Below are 14,803 nucleotides of genomic sequence, written 5' to 3' on the forward strand. Positions count from 1 at the left end.
CACCCCCTTGGCCGCCGCCCCCCTTGGAGATCCCATCTCCTAGGGCCGGCGCCCCCCAGGGGCCCTATATAAAGAGGGGGGAGGGAGGGCAGCCGCACCCATGCTCTTGGCGCCTCCCTCTTCCATTGCTACACCTCTCCCTTGCGCAGAAGCTTGGCGAAGCCCTGCCGAGATCGCTGCTGCATCCACCACCACGCCGTCGTGCTGCTGGATCTTCATCAACCTCTCCTTCCCCCTTGCTGGATCAAGAAAGACGAGACGTCATCCCAACCGTACGTGTGTTGAACGCGCAGGTGCCGTCCGTTCGGCGCTAGGATCTCCGGTGATTTGGATCACGACGAGTAAGACTCCCTCAACCCCGTTTCCTTGAACGCTTACGCTCTATCTACAAGGGTATGTAGATGCACTCCTCTCTTTCGTTGTTAGATGAACTCATAGATTGATCTTGGTGAAACCGTAGAAAATTTTTATTTTCTGCAACGTTTCCCAACACTCATCCCACACGATGTGTGTCTTCAATCGTGTGTCACATGGGTCCGAACACAGATGTTTTAATCCTCGAAATCGTGTGCATGAATGAACCCATCCCATACGATTTTGCATTTCACTCGTGTGTGATACACCGTCTAAACACAATGGTTTCTGTCCTACAAAATGTGAGTGTTACAGGCATCACGTGTGTTGTTCCGGCTGATCGTTTGCGATAGGCCCCCCATCACACATGTTTACTTCCGGGCGTATCGTGTGCGATACCTATCACACATGGTTATCCCCTAGCATGCGCAATGCACCCCCTATCGCACACGATCGCAGGGCGATAGTTCAATTGCTTGTGCTATAGGGATTATTGCATAACCCAGTCTCCACTAATGTTAGAACCAAAAGCTACTAGAAGAATCTCCACATGAGAGCATAATAGATAGTGACAGTAGGCAAACAACAAAGACATCATCTCGTCATGATTGGACTCACCGTCACCCTCCAGCCGTGCACTGCCTTGGACTTCTCTTGCTATCATCTCGAACATTTTTACCCCCTATCTCAGTACATATTTATTTCGTCACCCAAAATGCTTGACAATATAATGATCACTACTTAGCAAAGAGTACAAGGTGTTCAGTCCTCTTGTACTGGCCGAGCCGTAAAGATACGTGTTTAGGAATTAGAAACTGTGGTGACCACGATCCGATGCTCCTCTCAGGTCGCAAGGCACGCAATAGAGAAAAGAGACATATACAATCCCCATTGTAGTAAGTGAAAGGAAAAGTGTAAAAGAAGCTGGAATACGATCCTATGTACTCCCTCCGTCCGAAAATACTTGTCATCACAATGGATAAAAGAGGATGTATCTAAATGTATTTTAGTTTTAGATACATCTCTTTTTATCCATTTTGATGACAAAAATTTTCGGAGGGAGGGAGTATATTGCTATCCTTTTAGTCCACCTGCAGCAAAAGCTAGTCCACAAGGAAAAAAAAGCAGTCACTGTTCACAGCATCGTTAATGACAGACAATTAGGTCATGAACTATGGTGGCATATGGATATATATGCCTCATGAGGAAAAGTAGGTTAAGGCAACTATATTGATTTTTTCTCCCCACCGCAAGCTACTACTAGTGGGCCTCATCAACGAATAGAAAACATAGACTTTAGTACACATGCATCTCTACTCTCCACTTTAATTTTTTTTACTTTTTACACCGGCCACATTTTTTCTGCTCAAACACCCGCCTCCTGCAGAGGATCACTCTTCACTATCTGAATTTACTTTTCCTGACATCCGATCCTACATGGCATACGGAGCATCACCCTGGGGCTATACATTGACCATGCCCTTATAAGCTAGCCAAAAAGAAGGCAGGTAGTTGGGAAAATACTGCCAAATAATTGTTCGGACATCCTATCATGTGACATATGTGGTAAGCAATCTAAAATGTCCCAAAATAAGTTGGCCCGATATCCTGGGTTTTAGAAAAAAATTGGCCGATGATCCATTTTTTTGTCAACAAGAGATCCAAATTATGACCATCTAAGGCGCACTAGTAATGCTTTTACTATTCGTCAGTCACTTTCTTTCACTTGTTTCAGTGATTTTTATCCCGACCGAACTCAGGAAACGAATTTGTGTCATGCACAAGTGCCCATACGAGCTAGCTGCACCATGCATGCACCGGGAACGTACCTGGTGCAACGGTGAATTTGGTGCTGCCCGTGCATTGATCTCGGTATCTCACTTTATAAACATTGAAAAAATATGAAATTTTGTGAGGGGGTAAGTATGACACATTTCTACCATAGTACACAATTTTATTTTCAAATTTGATGTACATAGTTTTTTTAGAAAATTAACGTACATAGTTAGAAACAAGAAAAGACAAATCATGCTGTAAATAGTACCTAATGCAACACGGGCCTTGAATTCAGCCCATTTTCTATATCATCGGTGAATTTGTCTTTTTTTTTCTAATAATGAGTTTTCAATTTGGACCTCAAATTTTGTAGTATGGCAGATTCTTGTTGCTAGTACAATATACTTTTTTATTCAGAATTTTCTGGCATTTATAAATTGCATTTTATTAACTTGGTGCACAGGTAGCACAAGAGTGAAGTGCATTGTAGGTCCCTGAACTATTTCAGTCGTGTCACGTAGGTCCTCAAACTATGAAAATCATCATTCAGGTCCTCTAAATGCAATAAGTGTGTCATTTAGGTCCAAAATCAGTTCCAACACTAAAATAGTCCGATGACGTATATTTTTCCAAGTATGACACACTTGTTGTACTATGAGGACCTGTATGAGTTTTTTTATAGTTTGAGTACCTATGTGACACACTTGAAATAGTTCAAGGACCTGCAATGCACTTCACTCTTTCCCATGCATGCACCAGTGCACATACGTGATAGCTTCTCATACTTTATTTTAATCCCGTCAAAAGACAAAGACACAATGCCTAGGATGTGCTTTGCTTGTAAAGCCGTGCATGTTTTGGTGCCTAGAGTGTGCTTATCAAAATCCTGGTTCTGCCACGAATTGATCTCTGGTTGAATGGTTAGGTAAACAGCGGCATTCCTATCCTAGTAAGGATAGGATCCTAGACTTGATACCGGTGCTTACATTGTTATGGCTTTATTTAAGCCCTTTCGATGATGTGCGTTTAATGGGAGGAGACGTTCGTGTCGACTTCAAAGGCGTCTGTGGCGACTTTGTCAATATCAAGATGGTTTGCTGGCTCAGTCTTTCAGAGGTGCTTATAGGGGTAGGATGTATGTATGCATTCATAGTGGTGTATATATGCTTCTGTATGAACTTCTGCATACCGTGTTTAAAAAAAATCTTTAGTCCGCCGGAGGAAAATGGAAAACCCAAGGGGGGCTCCATTGAATTTTATATTGTACTCTTTCTATAAAGAAATATAAGAGCGTTTGGATTTACAGAGGGAGTACAAGGCCTAAAATCAGAAAAATAGATCCACTGCGCCATAAAATCAGAGTTTCTTCTAAACCTCCGAGCGGGGTTGGACGAGGCGTGTTGGAGGGACGTACGCCTAAGAAACTGTTAAGGTGGTATGCTTTGTAAGGATGTAATTTCTTTTAAAGCGTGAGCTAACCCTGGCGATGAACACATGCTGCTTAAAAGCATCGCTAGCCCTACAAAACCTTTTCGTCAGAAAGGGTAAAGCAATGCCGATTGAACATGATACAACTCGCCAATCATAGAGCCTATTTCTAAGGGCATCTCCAAGGGAAACTGGGATACCCTCAAAGTTTCGGTGTACGTCCTGGTTGTGGTGTCTGGACTGCTTATGACAACTTTTGTTATCCAATAGGAACCCCATCAGTCTGTGAAGTGGTTTGGACGTCATTTTCCTTGGCAAAACCGAGATAAACATGGGAAGCTATACCGGTGTCCGGACATTCACTTGACCAACAAAAAGCCACCATGCGGCCCTCCTTTTTTTCTTTCTTCTCAGATGTATGGTCCCCTCTCATCTCTCTCATCCCAACCGGACAAGTAAGGATTAATTTATAAAAAAAGGTTGGATGGCTCTCTACCGCATCATGTCTGTAGACCATGTCCGAACATAAAAAGGACATATACGGAAGTTATTTGCCAGCCCCCCTTGAAGATGCCATAAGGCACCATCCATGCATATTGGCTGAGCAAACCCCATGCTATGGTCTTCAAGTGACGTCACCCACAAATCATAGTACTATCACACACGCCTCGGCATGCTAGTATATATAACAGGAGCTGGGTAGTGTGCTGAGAGAGGCATTGGTCACTGCACACGACAGAAAGAACAGCTAGCCTAGGCATGGCTCCCCTTGTGCCATTGTTGCTGATGTTTCTCCTCTCTAGCTCCTCTACTACATCATCATCCCTCGACATTTCCCATGCAGTAGCAGCAAGCGTCGGCGACGAGCTCAACCACTACGTCGTGGTGGAAACTAGCTCGCTCGAGCCAAGCACCGTCTGCCAAGGCCACAAGGGTAATTAACCGAGCTATCTGTATATCACTGTCATGCGTTGTGGACGTGGCTTACCATGCGTATCTATGTAGTGAGCCCGCCGGCTAGCGGCAACCTTGCTGGCGGCGCCTGGGTGCCGCTGAGCCATCCTCATGGTCCTTGCTCCTCGGCGGGGCACAATGTGGCGCCGCCGTCATCCGTGGCAGACACGCTCCGGTGGGATCAGCACCGCGCGGGCTACATCCAGAGGAAGCTCTCCGTCGAGAACCCCCTGGCGGACGCGCCCGCCCAGACCCCCCAGTCATCTGAGGTCAATAGCGAGCCCGCCGGGACGTTCGCAGTGGGAAATGAGGTGAATGAAAACGCTATAAAGTTAGATCATGGTTATATTAACCAAAGGCTTGGTAATACGTGAGATCTTACGTGGAGAACTGTGGATTATGAAATTCACGATGCAACATTAATTGATTGCAGGCGCCTTCATCGTCATCCGACGTTGCTCCGGCAGCCACCGGCGGTGGGAAGCTGCCTGGAGTGACCCAACACATGGTGATCGACACGGCGAGCGACGTGCCGTGGGTGCAGTGCGCGCCCTGCCCAAAGCCGCAGTGCCACCCTCAGACGGACGCAACCTACGACCCAAGCAAGTCCGGGACCTATGCTCCCTTCCCCTGCAGCTCCCCCATCTGCCGCCAGCTCGGCCCGTACGCCAACGGCTGCACCGGCGCCGGCAACACCGGCCAGTGCCAGTACCGCGTCCAGTACCCCGACGGGTCAGCCACCTCCGGCACCTACATCTCCGACGTGCTAACAATCACCCCCACCCCGGCCGGCACGGTCAGCAGCTTCCGCTTCGGCTGCAGCCACGCCCTACAGCGCCCCGAGCTCTTCAGCAACACGACCGCCGGGATCATGTCGCTCGGCCGGGGCGCGCAGTCGCTCTCGTCGCAGACAAAGGGAACCTACGGCAACGTCTTCTCCTACTGCGTCCCGCCGACGGCGAGCCAACGTGGCTTCTTCACTCTCGGGGTACCGAGGATCGCCGCCTCCAGGTACGTGCTGACGCCCATGCTCAAGAGCAAAATGGCCCCGTCCATGTACCTCGTGCGCCTGCAGGCTATCACCGTCGCGGGGCAACGGGTCGCTGTTCCGCCGATGGTCTTTGCCCCCGGCGCGGTGATGGACTCCCGCACCGTCATCACGCGCCTCCAGCCCACGGCGTACCGCGCGCTGCGCGACGCCTTCAGGGCCCAGATGAGCGCGTACCGCGTCGCCCCGCCCAAGGGCCAGCTAGACACCTGCTACGACTTCACCGGCATCCGCACCCTAAGGCTGCCCAAGATCTCGCTGGTGTTCGACAGCCGGAGCAACGGCGGTGCTGCAGTGGAGCTTGACTCGTCAGGGGTGCTGTTCAACAGCTGCCTCGCCTTCGCATCCACTGGCGGCGGCGACGGATCCACCGGGATCATCGGCTACGTTCAGCAGCGTACAATCGAGGTGCTCTTCAACGTCGGCGGCAGCGCCGTCGGATTCCGCCGTGGCGCGTGCTGAGCTACCTATCGTACTTGTTTGCTCGATCCATTTATGTACCGCCGTTTGAGGGGCATATCTATATATTGGCCGACAAAATAAGCCCATTTGATTCTTGTTTTGTTTGCTGTATCTCCATTTGACAAGTATTTTGTGTGCTATATCTTTGTCTGAACTGAAGCTTAATATTTATTTACTGGACTGTTTTATATTTAGTCCTTGTTCGAGTTGTACGCTATGACCATCGAAATGATTAAGTATTGTGCACCATGTACGACGCATTATAAAATGTCCATGCCCATCATTCATACTTTGACCCTTTTCTTTACATTTGTTGACTGGATATCAGTTCAAATTGCAGCAAAGATTATCATGGGTGACCATACTATTTGTTGAATATTGGAGCAATTTTTCATAGAAATTAATCCAGACATGAGATTCATAAATCATGATGAACAGGTTAAACATGATGTTCGAACAAACAAACAAACATACTAGACATGGAATCTGGTATGTACGATACCATGCCTTAGATCAACTGCTTGTAAGAAATATTGAGAAACAAGCTCTAATGTCACATCCCTAGCTTCTGGTGCTGCTTAGTGTTTGCATCATGTTTAAATTTCTGAAACTTGAACTGAGGAAATTTGGAAGCCTCAAAAACTTAAATAAAAGAGGGGCAAAGAACCCTGGAAAATGCATTCAATGTTTCCAAAATGGCCTTAACTAATGTTGGTTATATTTTGGCAAGGGTTTTACACCAAACCAAAAATAATGAACATTTTTGAGGAATATTTTGAGCATTGAATTTAAATCATATTCTATTTGAATTTGGAATTATATTCATAATATATAATGAATATATTTTCAAATGACCTGAGATATTTTATGTATATGTGAAGAAGTCCATTAAGTGACTTAAAAATATCCAGGGGAGTTTTGGCACTGTTTTCAAATTTTGTTTGAATTAGAATTCAGTGGCAATTAAATAAAACAAAACAGAAGAAAAATAAAAAAAGAGCAGAAGACCTACCTGTCGCTTACCTGCGCCTCACCTGTGCTGGCCCAGCCCACCCTGCCAGTCCACTTGGCGGCCCAGCCCGCCAGGGGCACCGCCGTCTTCAACCTCTGCCTACTGGCAGAGGCGTGTCGACGCGCCCGTGCCCGGGCCTCCACCTCCTGCTTCGCCGTGGCAGCCTCCCCGACATCCTCGCGACGCCACGGAGACACCCAGAGCCTCCCCTCGTTCTCCCCACTCCCTCTGGACCGCTCCCCCCTCCTCTGGCTCCCTCTTCCCCTCTCTTCCCTGTGAGCCCCGAGAGCACGCCGTCGCCGTAGCCGTGGCCATAGGCCACCACCCGCCCAACCAGCACGGCGAAGAGCTCCACCACGACGCCGTGGAGCTACACACTGACGCATGCGACCACGGGAGCCCTGCAACGTCATCCCCGACCTCATCTTCAACCTCTGGCCGCCGGTGACTTCGCAGTCGATTCGCGGGCTCCAGCACTTCCCCGACCTCGTCGTCGACTCTGCTAGTCCCTACGTGAGCCACTCTCCATTTTCCCCCTGGAATCCCCGTCGTTCCCCTCCCCTAGCTAGCTTCCCCACCTCCGCCGAGGCTTGCCGCCGCCATGGTCAACGAGCTCCGCGCTCGTGAGCTCGTCCGCTCGCCCGAGCATCACCAGCGTGCTCTCCGCGCTCCTGCGAACCCGAAACACCCACGGGTGCTCCCTGCCATGCCCTATAGCGCCATCTCCGCTGTTGCCCGAGCTCCGGCCACCGCCTCGCTCGCCGCAGTTGCCGCTACCGGCCACCCCAGCCGCAGACGCAACCATCGTTGGACGCGCCGCGTCGCGGCCGTTCCAACGAGACCAGCCGCGCGTCCTCCCGACGCCGGAGTTGGCCGGACGGCGAGCGTCGTCGTGCTCCGGTCATCGCCGGCGCTAAGCGCTGACGTGGCTCATTAGTTTAGCACTAATGATGCCATTAGTTAACCATGTGCCATTGACGAATGGGCCCCGCGCCCTAATTATTCCCAGTTTAGTTTTTGTTTAGATTAGTTATTAACCCAGCTGGTCCCACACGTCAGTTTGACTTGCTGACGTGGCCTTTGACCGGCCCCACACGTCAGCGGCACTAACCAGCCCCAGTCACTGACCAGTGGGCCCCACTGGTCAGGTTTGACCTGGACCAGGCCGTTGACCTGCTGACGTCATGATGATGTCAGGCTGACGCAGTAAATGTTTTCTGGAGTTTTAGATAAATCAGAAATGATTTATTTATTTCAGAAAATATCCAAAACTTCAAAAATTCATAGAAATTCAACCGTAGCTCCAAATGAAATAATTTATATATGAAAAATTATCAGAAAAATTCAAGGAATCCATCTGTACCATTTTCATGCATGTTTGAACAATGTTTGTCCTCTGTTTTGGACAAAACAAATAAAGGGCATTTAAATAATCATATATGGAGTTGGAATTTGAATCATGTATTCATACCAACTTCATTTAAATCATAGCTAAGTGCATTAGCCAAAAACACATTCATATTGCCATGTCATAGCATGCATCATATTGTGCATTGCATTGATCGTGTTTCTTCTATGTTTGCCGGTGTTGTTCCCCCTCGGTAGACGCTGTACCGATGATGTGATCGTTGACACTGATGAAGACTCAATGTTATCTTCAGAAGTGCCAGGCAAGCAAAACCCCTTGTTCATTTCGATAAAATCCCACTCTCTCGCTCCTGCTCTCTTTTACTGCATTAGGACAACAACGACATATTTGTTACTTGCTGCGGTAGCTGAACCCCTTTATCCTTTGCATGACCTGTCATTGCCACAGTAAATAGATGAAACCCACTAGCATGAGTAGGAGTTGTTTGAGCCCTGATGTGCCTACTCATTCATGCTTGTTCGTCATGCCTGCTACTGCTTAGAGTTGAGTCAGGTCTGATTCATCAGGGATGAATCAGAGGTGTGTGAACATGTCCTACTGTGTGTGAGCTAAGTGTGTGAACACGATTTGGTAAAGGTAGCGGTGAGAGGCCATGTAGGAGTACATGGTGGGTTGTCTCATCGCCGCCGTCCTCAGGAACTGAGTTCTGTGTTTGTGATCCATGAACAGCTACTACCACACATTGGGATCCTTAATTGACTCTCTCGACTTATTAATCAACATGATCTCTGTCCAGGAGTTGCAACTAGTTTCTGGTGTTTGTAGGTACTGTTAGTAGTCTACCAAGTGGCACCCGGTACAGGTGGGCTTGGGACAGACTAGGCACAGTGGCCCGGTGTACCAAGTAGCACCCGGATGGTGGGCTTGGGAACCCTGCTCACATCGTTTGGGGCCGTGAGCGACACCCCGGCCGGATCTCCTTGCGGATGGAACCCGAATAGGCGATAAACCTGGACTAGAGACTTGTTCGGTTAGTCAGGTCGTGGCCGACTCCCTCGCCCGGCTTCCGCTTGAAGGTTGCCGAGGTACATGACGTGTACAGGGCGATAAGTGGCGAAAGCGTGTGTGAAGAAGTACACCCCTGCAGGGTTATCATTATCTATTCGAATAGCCGGACTCCTCGGATATGGAAACTTGGACCCCTTGCATAGTTCATAGACAAGTGAAAGTGGATACTCTAAAATACGCAAGATAAGCGTGAGTGCTATGGATGGCGTTCTCGTAGGGAGGACGGGAGCGGATCCATGGTGGTGTATTGATATGGTGAATATGTGGACTCGTGTGCGCCGCCTCAAAAGAGTTACTTGCAGTCGTAGTTCAGGTTAGCCACCGAGTCAAAGCTGGCTTGCTGCAGTCAAACTCCACCATCCCCTTGTTGATAATGATGCATAGGTAGTTAGATCTGATGTAGGTCTTGCTGGGTACATTTGTACTCACGTTGCTTAATTTATGTTTTTGCAGAGAGACTTCAGTCTCGCTAGTAGTACCGCGTGGACTTCGACGTTTAGCTTGTTACCTCAGCTACGATCTTGTGCCCTTGGCAGGATCTGGTAGATAGTCAGGCTTCTCAGCCTTTTTCATTTATAGTTGTCTGTACTCAGACATGTTAAGCTTCCGCTTGTGTTTCGACTTGTATGCTCTGATTGTTGGGTCATGAGACCCATGTTTGTAACATCTAGCTCCTCGGAGCCTATTGATTAAATACTTGAGTCGTAGCGTCATGTCGTGATGCCATGTTGTATTTGCACATATCGAGCATATTGTGTGTATGTTATTGAAATGCTTGGTATGTGTGGGATCTGACTATCTAGTTGTTTATCCTTAGTAGCCTCTCTTACCGGGAAATGTCTCCTTGTGTTTCCACCGAGCCATGGTAGCTTGCTACTGCTCCGGAATACTTAGGCTGGCTGGCATGTGTCCTTCTTCGTTCCTGTGTCTGTCCCTTCGGGGAAATGTCACGCGATGAATACCGGAGTCCTGTTAGCCCGCTACAGCCCGGTTCACCGGAGTCCTGCTAGCCCAGTGCTACAGCCTGGATTCACTCGCTGATGACCGACACGTTCGATGCTGGGTCATGGATGCCTGTCCCTGTAAGTTAGTGCCACTTTGGGTTCACGACTAGCCATGTCAGCCCGGGTTCTTGTCATATGGATGCTAGCGACACTATCATATACGTGAGCCAAAAGGCGCAAACGGTCCCGGGCCAGGTAAGGTGGCACCTGTGGGAATACCGTGCGTGAGGCCGCAAAGTGATATGATGTGTTACATGCTAGATCGGTGTGGCATTGAGTCGGGGTCCTAACAGCGTTGGTATCAGAGCTTGACTACCTGTAGGATTACCAAGCCAAACTGGTCGAAGTTGAGTCTAGAAATTCTTTAGTTATATAAGGGAATTGATTGTGGGATGGAACGTAAGGCTCTTTTTACTCCTTATACCTTATGGCCTTCTGATCTGAGTCATCTTATCTTTCCTACGGGGATTAAGAACTAGGCTATCTCTTCTTTCTATCAGGATCACGTGTTACTAATCCGTAGACTTATAAGATTGTTGGATTTAAGCTTGAGTTCAGTTCCTACGACTTCTGTATGTTAACTGTTGATCTCGAAACCTTGATATTGTGCTCCTGAGTGGTTATGCCACCATTTTTGTGATTGTCTCAAATCTTTTGAGCAATTACAGCCGTTATGCTGTCCGAGTCATCCCAGGTTTCTAAATAGTCTGAAGTAATTGGCAAATCCCTTCTTCCCGTTCCCGATGTCCTTTTGGTCAGATTAATCACACAAATTAGTGAGTTGAGGTACTTTATTGTCTCGACATATATGTTGGAGCTGGTATTATGACCCTAGGTGTCTTAGGAGATCATCTAGTAATTTAGCCATGATTTGTGTCCCAGTGTGATGATTCTGGCCTTTATTCTTGAAAGCATTCCGTGATGCTACTTAGTAGTAGGTATTCTATTCCTGGGTTTTCGAACCGAGATTCACTCTACTTACTTCATGTTGATAGTGTTTGCTAGATCCTTTAGGATATTAGTAACCTTTGCGATAGTCCTTGAAGTCCGTGGTATCTTCTTCTTCCAAATACCATGAACTACTTATGGCAGAAGTTCCTCGTTGAACTGAAATATCACAACAGGATTATTCTTGATGAGTTCTCCATTATATATTGTGGCTCTGCCAGTTCTACCTTTCTGCATGGGTTATCCGGAAGAAATATGTTGAACTTCGCTCGACATGCTAAACCATGCATCCACAACTCAGAAAATCGTATGTTCCTTTGAGTTGTCCCTCTTTAGTTGTCTTCTGACCCTTGTTTATCAATTGATAGTCAAGAGTATGCGTGCAATCGTTCATCGATACCTATTACTCTTGTGGTCCGTCAAGCCATTCTATTCCGGAATGACTAGGAGAAACAAACTCCAGTACCTCATCCATATCTAGGATTGGGTCAAAACAATTGTACTCCGCAGATCAAAATGCCAATCCAGCTTTTGCTCTGTTCTACCTTGAAGTGTTACCCTCTTTATGTCAGGATTGTCATGAGAATTGCACACCATCCTATGAACTCTTGGTACAGTGATACTTCTTGCCATCATTGTTCATTCCTCGGTTCCTGTGTTATTGTAACCGGAACGCCGACAAGTGAATCGTGGTGTGTGAAATCCATACTGCTAGCAACTCTGTTGCTTGGTAGTTAAATGGACAATAACCTCATTCTTAACGTGTTGGTTCTTGAATCATCATTCTAAGATTGATCGTGCTACCTTGTCCATCTTCCTGGTGCACATTTCGATTGATGAGTTAGGATTTTGTCAAGTCCTCGCTCATTTGATCATATCGTCTTACCCTGAAAAGCAGGATTGTCCTCGATCTTAGTAACATATCGGTGGTTCGTGATTTTTTCGATTATCTTCTCGAAAGTATTACCAGGTTGTCACCTGACCGCTATGTTGAGTTCGTGATCAAGATGGTCTCCTGTAAACCACCCCTTCTCCAAGAATCTGTGTGGGATACCCCTGAGCTAGTTGGTCAAGCTAAACAACAACTTGGAGAGTTGGAAGATAAAAGCTTGTCCGACTTAGTTCATGTTAAGGGATATCCTTTTTGTGTGTGTGTGTGTTGAAGAAAGATGATATCCTCATCAATTGGTCCTTGTGATCAATTGTTGGATCTATTATCTTACCCAAACCTTTGATTGAGTATGGGCTATCGTCAAATCAAATCAAAACCAACGATATTCGTAATGTTGTCTTACTCGTGGTTTTTCCTCGAGCATACACCATTATACTCTTTGGTCTGACCAATGCTATCACCGTGTTCACTTAACTATGGAATTCCTTTTAAAAGGGAACCTGGATGAATTGTTGTTGAACCCATCGACAACATCCTTGTCTCCTCCATGATTTTGTTGAACATTAAGCTAGTGTTGGAAACTTTTTGAAAGCATTTCTTCATGCTAGCTCATGAAGCATATGTCGGATGTAAGAAGTGACTTTCTCTAATTCATGTGCATTCGATGTAAGTTGCCGCCGTGAATTCGAGGAAGTTTGTTTTTGCTCCTCTAGAATCATCCCAAGTCAGTCATGCATGTGCGAAGTATTCTATGGTCTGAAAGACTGATCATCTTCATTCCATATGTATCCCCTAGCACACCAAGCCACTGATTGATTTGTTCAAGGAAAGGAAGTTCCTTCTTAAGAGCATGCCTTATGCAAGGACTTCAATATCCTCGATTATGGTTCCCCACCTGAAACTCGGTAGTGTTTTATTGTAAGACTACCATGTGATAATGTTTTGTCTGGGACAACGTGTTCACATGTTTGTAGCAGAACCAGCTCATGTTTTGGAGCTTGCTATCGTAGTTCATTTCCCGAGAATCTCGCAACGTCATTTCGTCGATTTGTGTTGCAAACTTTCATTTTTCTTTCTAGACTCGATGAGTCTGGAATATCCTGACACCAACCAGATCTGAATCTCAGGCAGATATGATGGTTGGAACATTTCCCAAGAACTATAATATTGGTCCCTCGATAACCGGTAAAGTGGATGTCGTGGCCAACACACCAGCCGGAAGACCTATTATTGTAGTATCTTGATTGAGAAAGTTGGCCACCTCCCCATAAGGACTTCGTAGGATTTACTCCCTAGCTGTTCCTTATGGATTTTCGTGTTTCCGAAGTCCGACCTTTACTTGATGTTCTAGATACCAGACCATTTCTATGAATGGGTTACACTAGCACACCAAGGAGAACATTAGAAGCGGAGTGCTAAATGTCTCTCGGTCGATCATCCAGATTTTATTTCCTTGGCCCCGCCAAGGGTGAAATCTGAGAAAGTGTTATCTTTCTTTGTATCTGCATCATCCATCATCATTCATCATGGTAGCAAGTTGTGTTGCCAGGATCCTTGACACGGATATTGGTAAAATCTTGATGGTTATGGAAATGCTCAAGTTCTTGAGAGCACGCACAAGTGCTAGGTTTGATCGTCGGCATTAACTGTATAGTGCTCTCAGTTTCCTCGGTAATGCTATGACCTTTTCCAACAGTGAATTCACTCTCTGTTGTTGGGTTCTTCCCTAGTTACCAGAATCATTCCCAGCATTTGCATTTTGTTCCCAGCTTGCACTGCCAATGTGCCATTCTACCACGGGTCTCTTCCATTTCCGGTGGTAAGCAAATTCATCCATTGTGTTGTTTTCAACAGGTAATCCACATAATCCATACTAGTCCAAGTATGCCATTCTACCGAACCCCTCCAAACGATCGCTTGAGAATTGCCTTAGGCTGGTATAAAGGTTTTCAATGATCTCTGAATCAAAGGTAATTCTTTTTGCAACTTAAGGTAATAATCTCCGAATCACCCTCCTCCAGGATGTTCCGCTGTGGCATCATGGCAACTCAACTCCTCGCTACGTTGACAACCGTTCACCACCCTTTTAAGCGTGGAATTGTTGTCTACCTAGTGAACCTTCGACATCTGTTCCACTCCATTCATTTGGATGAATGTTTCGTGTCTCATCTCGAGAGAGGTTGCTATGTCTCATTCCGTGAGTTAATCCTGAGTTGTTCGATCTTCGAGAAAATCGACCCTTCTAGAGTCTCCTTCTTCTCTCCATGTCATGTTGGCAGGATTTCTCAGAGCAAGACATCAAGATAATGATGGTGAACGAATCAACGTTCATTTGAAGTGCATCCTGGATCGTGAAGATTATACTAGTTTGCGTTTCCCCTTCATCTTACCCTACGCTTGAATCTCGAGACGAGATTCTTGTTTAGTGGGGGTGAGTTGTCACATCCCTAGCTTCTGGTGCTGCCTAGTGTTTGCATCATGTTTAAAT

The 14,803-nt window shown here is 46.7% G+C and overlaps 1 protein-coding gene across 1 annotated transcript; it reads left to right on the forward strand.

Annotated features, from left to right (window-relative positions):
- Positions 1 to 4,209: 4,209 nt before the first annotated feature.
- On the forward strand, positions 4,210 to 6,232 carry LOC119288071 (aspartyl protease family protein At5g10770-like). Its single transcript, XM_037567692.1, has 3 exons — positions 4,210 to 4,492; positions 4,564 to 4,823; positions 4,946 to 6,232. Exons 1-3 carry the CDS (start codon positions 4,318 to 4,320, stop codon positions 6,020 to 6,022), a joined length of 1,512 nt encoding a protein of 503 aa, XP_037423589.1. The 5' UTR covers positions 4,210 to 4,317; the 3' UTR covers positions 6,023 to 6,232.
- Positions 6,233 to 14,803: the final 8,571 nt, after the last annotated feature.

The sequence above is a fragment of the Triticum dicoccoides genome, chromosome 4A (genome assembly GCF_002162155.2).
Source record: "Triticum dicoccoides isolate Atlit2015 ecotype Zavitan chromosome 4A, WEW_v2.0, whole genome shotgun sequence".
In the NCBI taxonomy this organism is placed as follows: domain Eukaryota; kingdom Viridiplantae; phylum Streptophyta; class Magnoliopsida; order Poales; family Poaceae; genus Triticum; species Triticum dicoccoides.

Coding starts and splice junctions, on each gene's coding strand:
- LOC119288071 (XM_037567692.1), top strand. CDS start 4,318: ATGGCTCCCCTTGTGCCATTGTTGCTGATGTTTCTCCTCTCTAGCTCC. Junction 4,493..4,563: donor CGTCTGCCAAGGCCACAAGG/GTAATTAACCGA, acceptor GTATCTATGTAG/TGAGCCCGCCGGCTAGCGGC. Junction 4,824..4,945: donor CGTTCGCAGTGGGAAATGAG/GTGAATGAAAAC, acceptor AATTGATTGCAG/GCGCCTTCATCGTCATCCGA.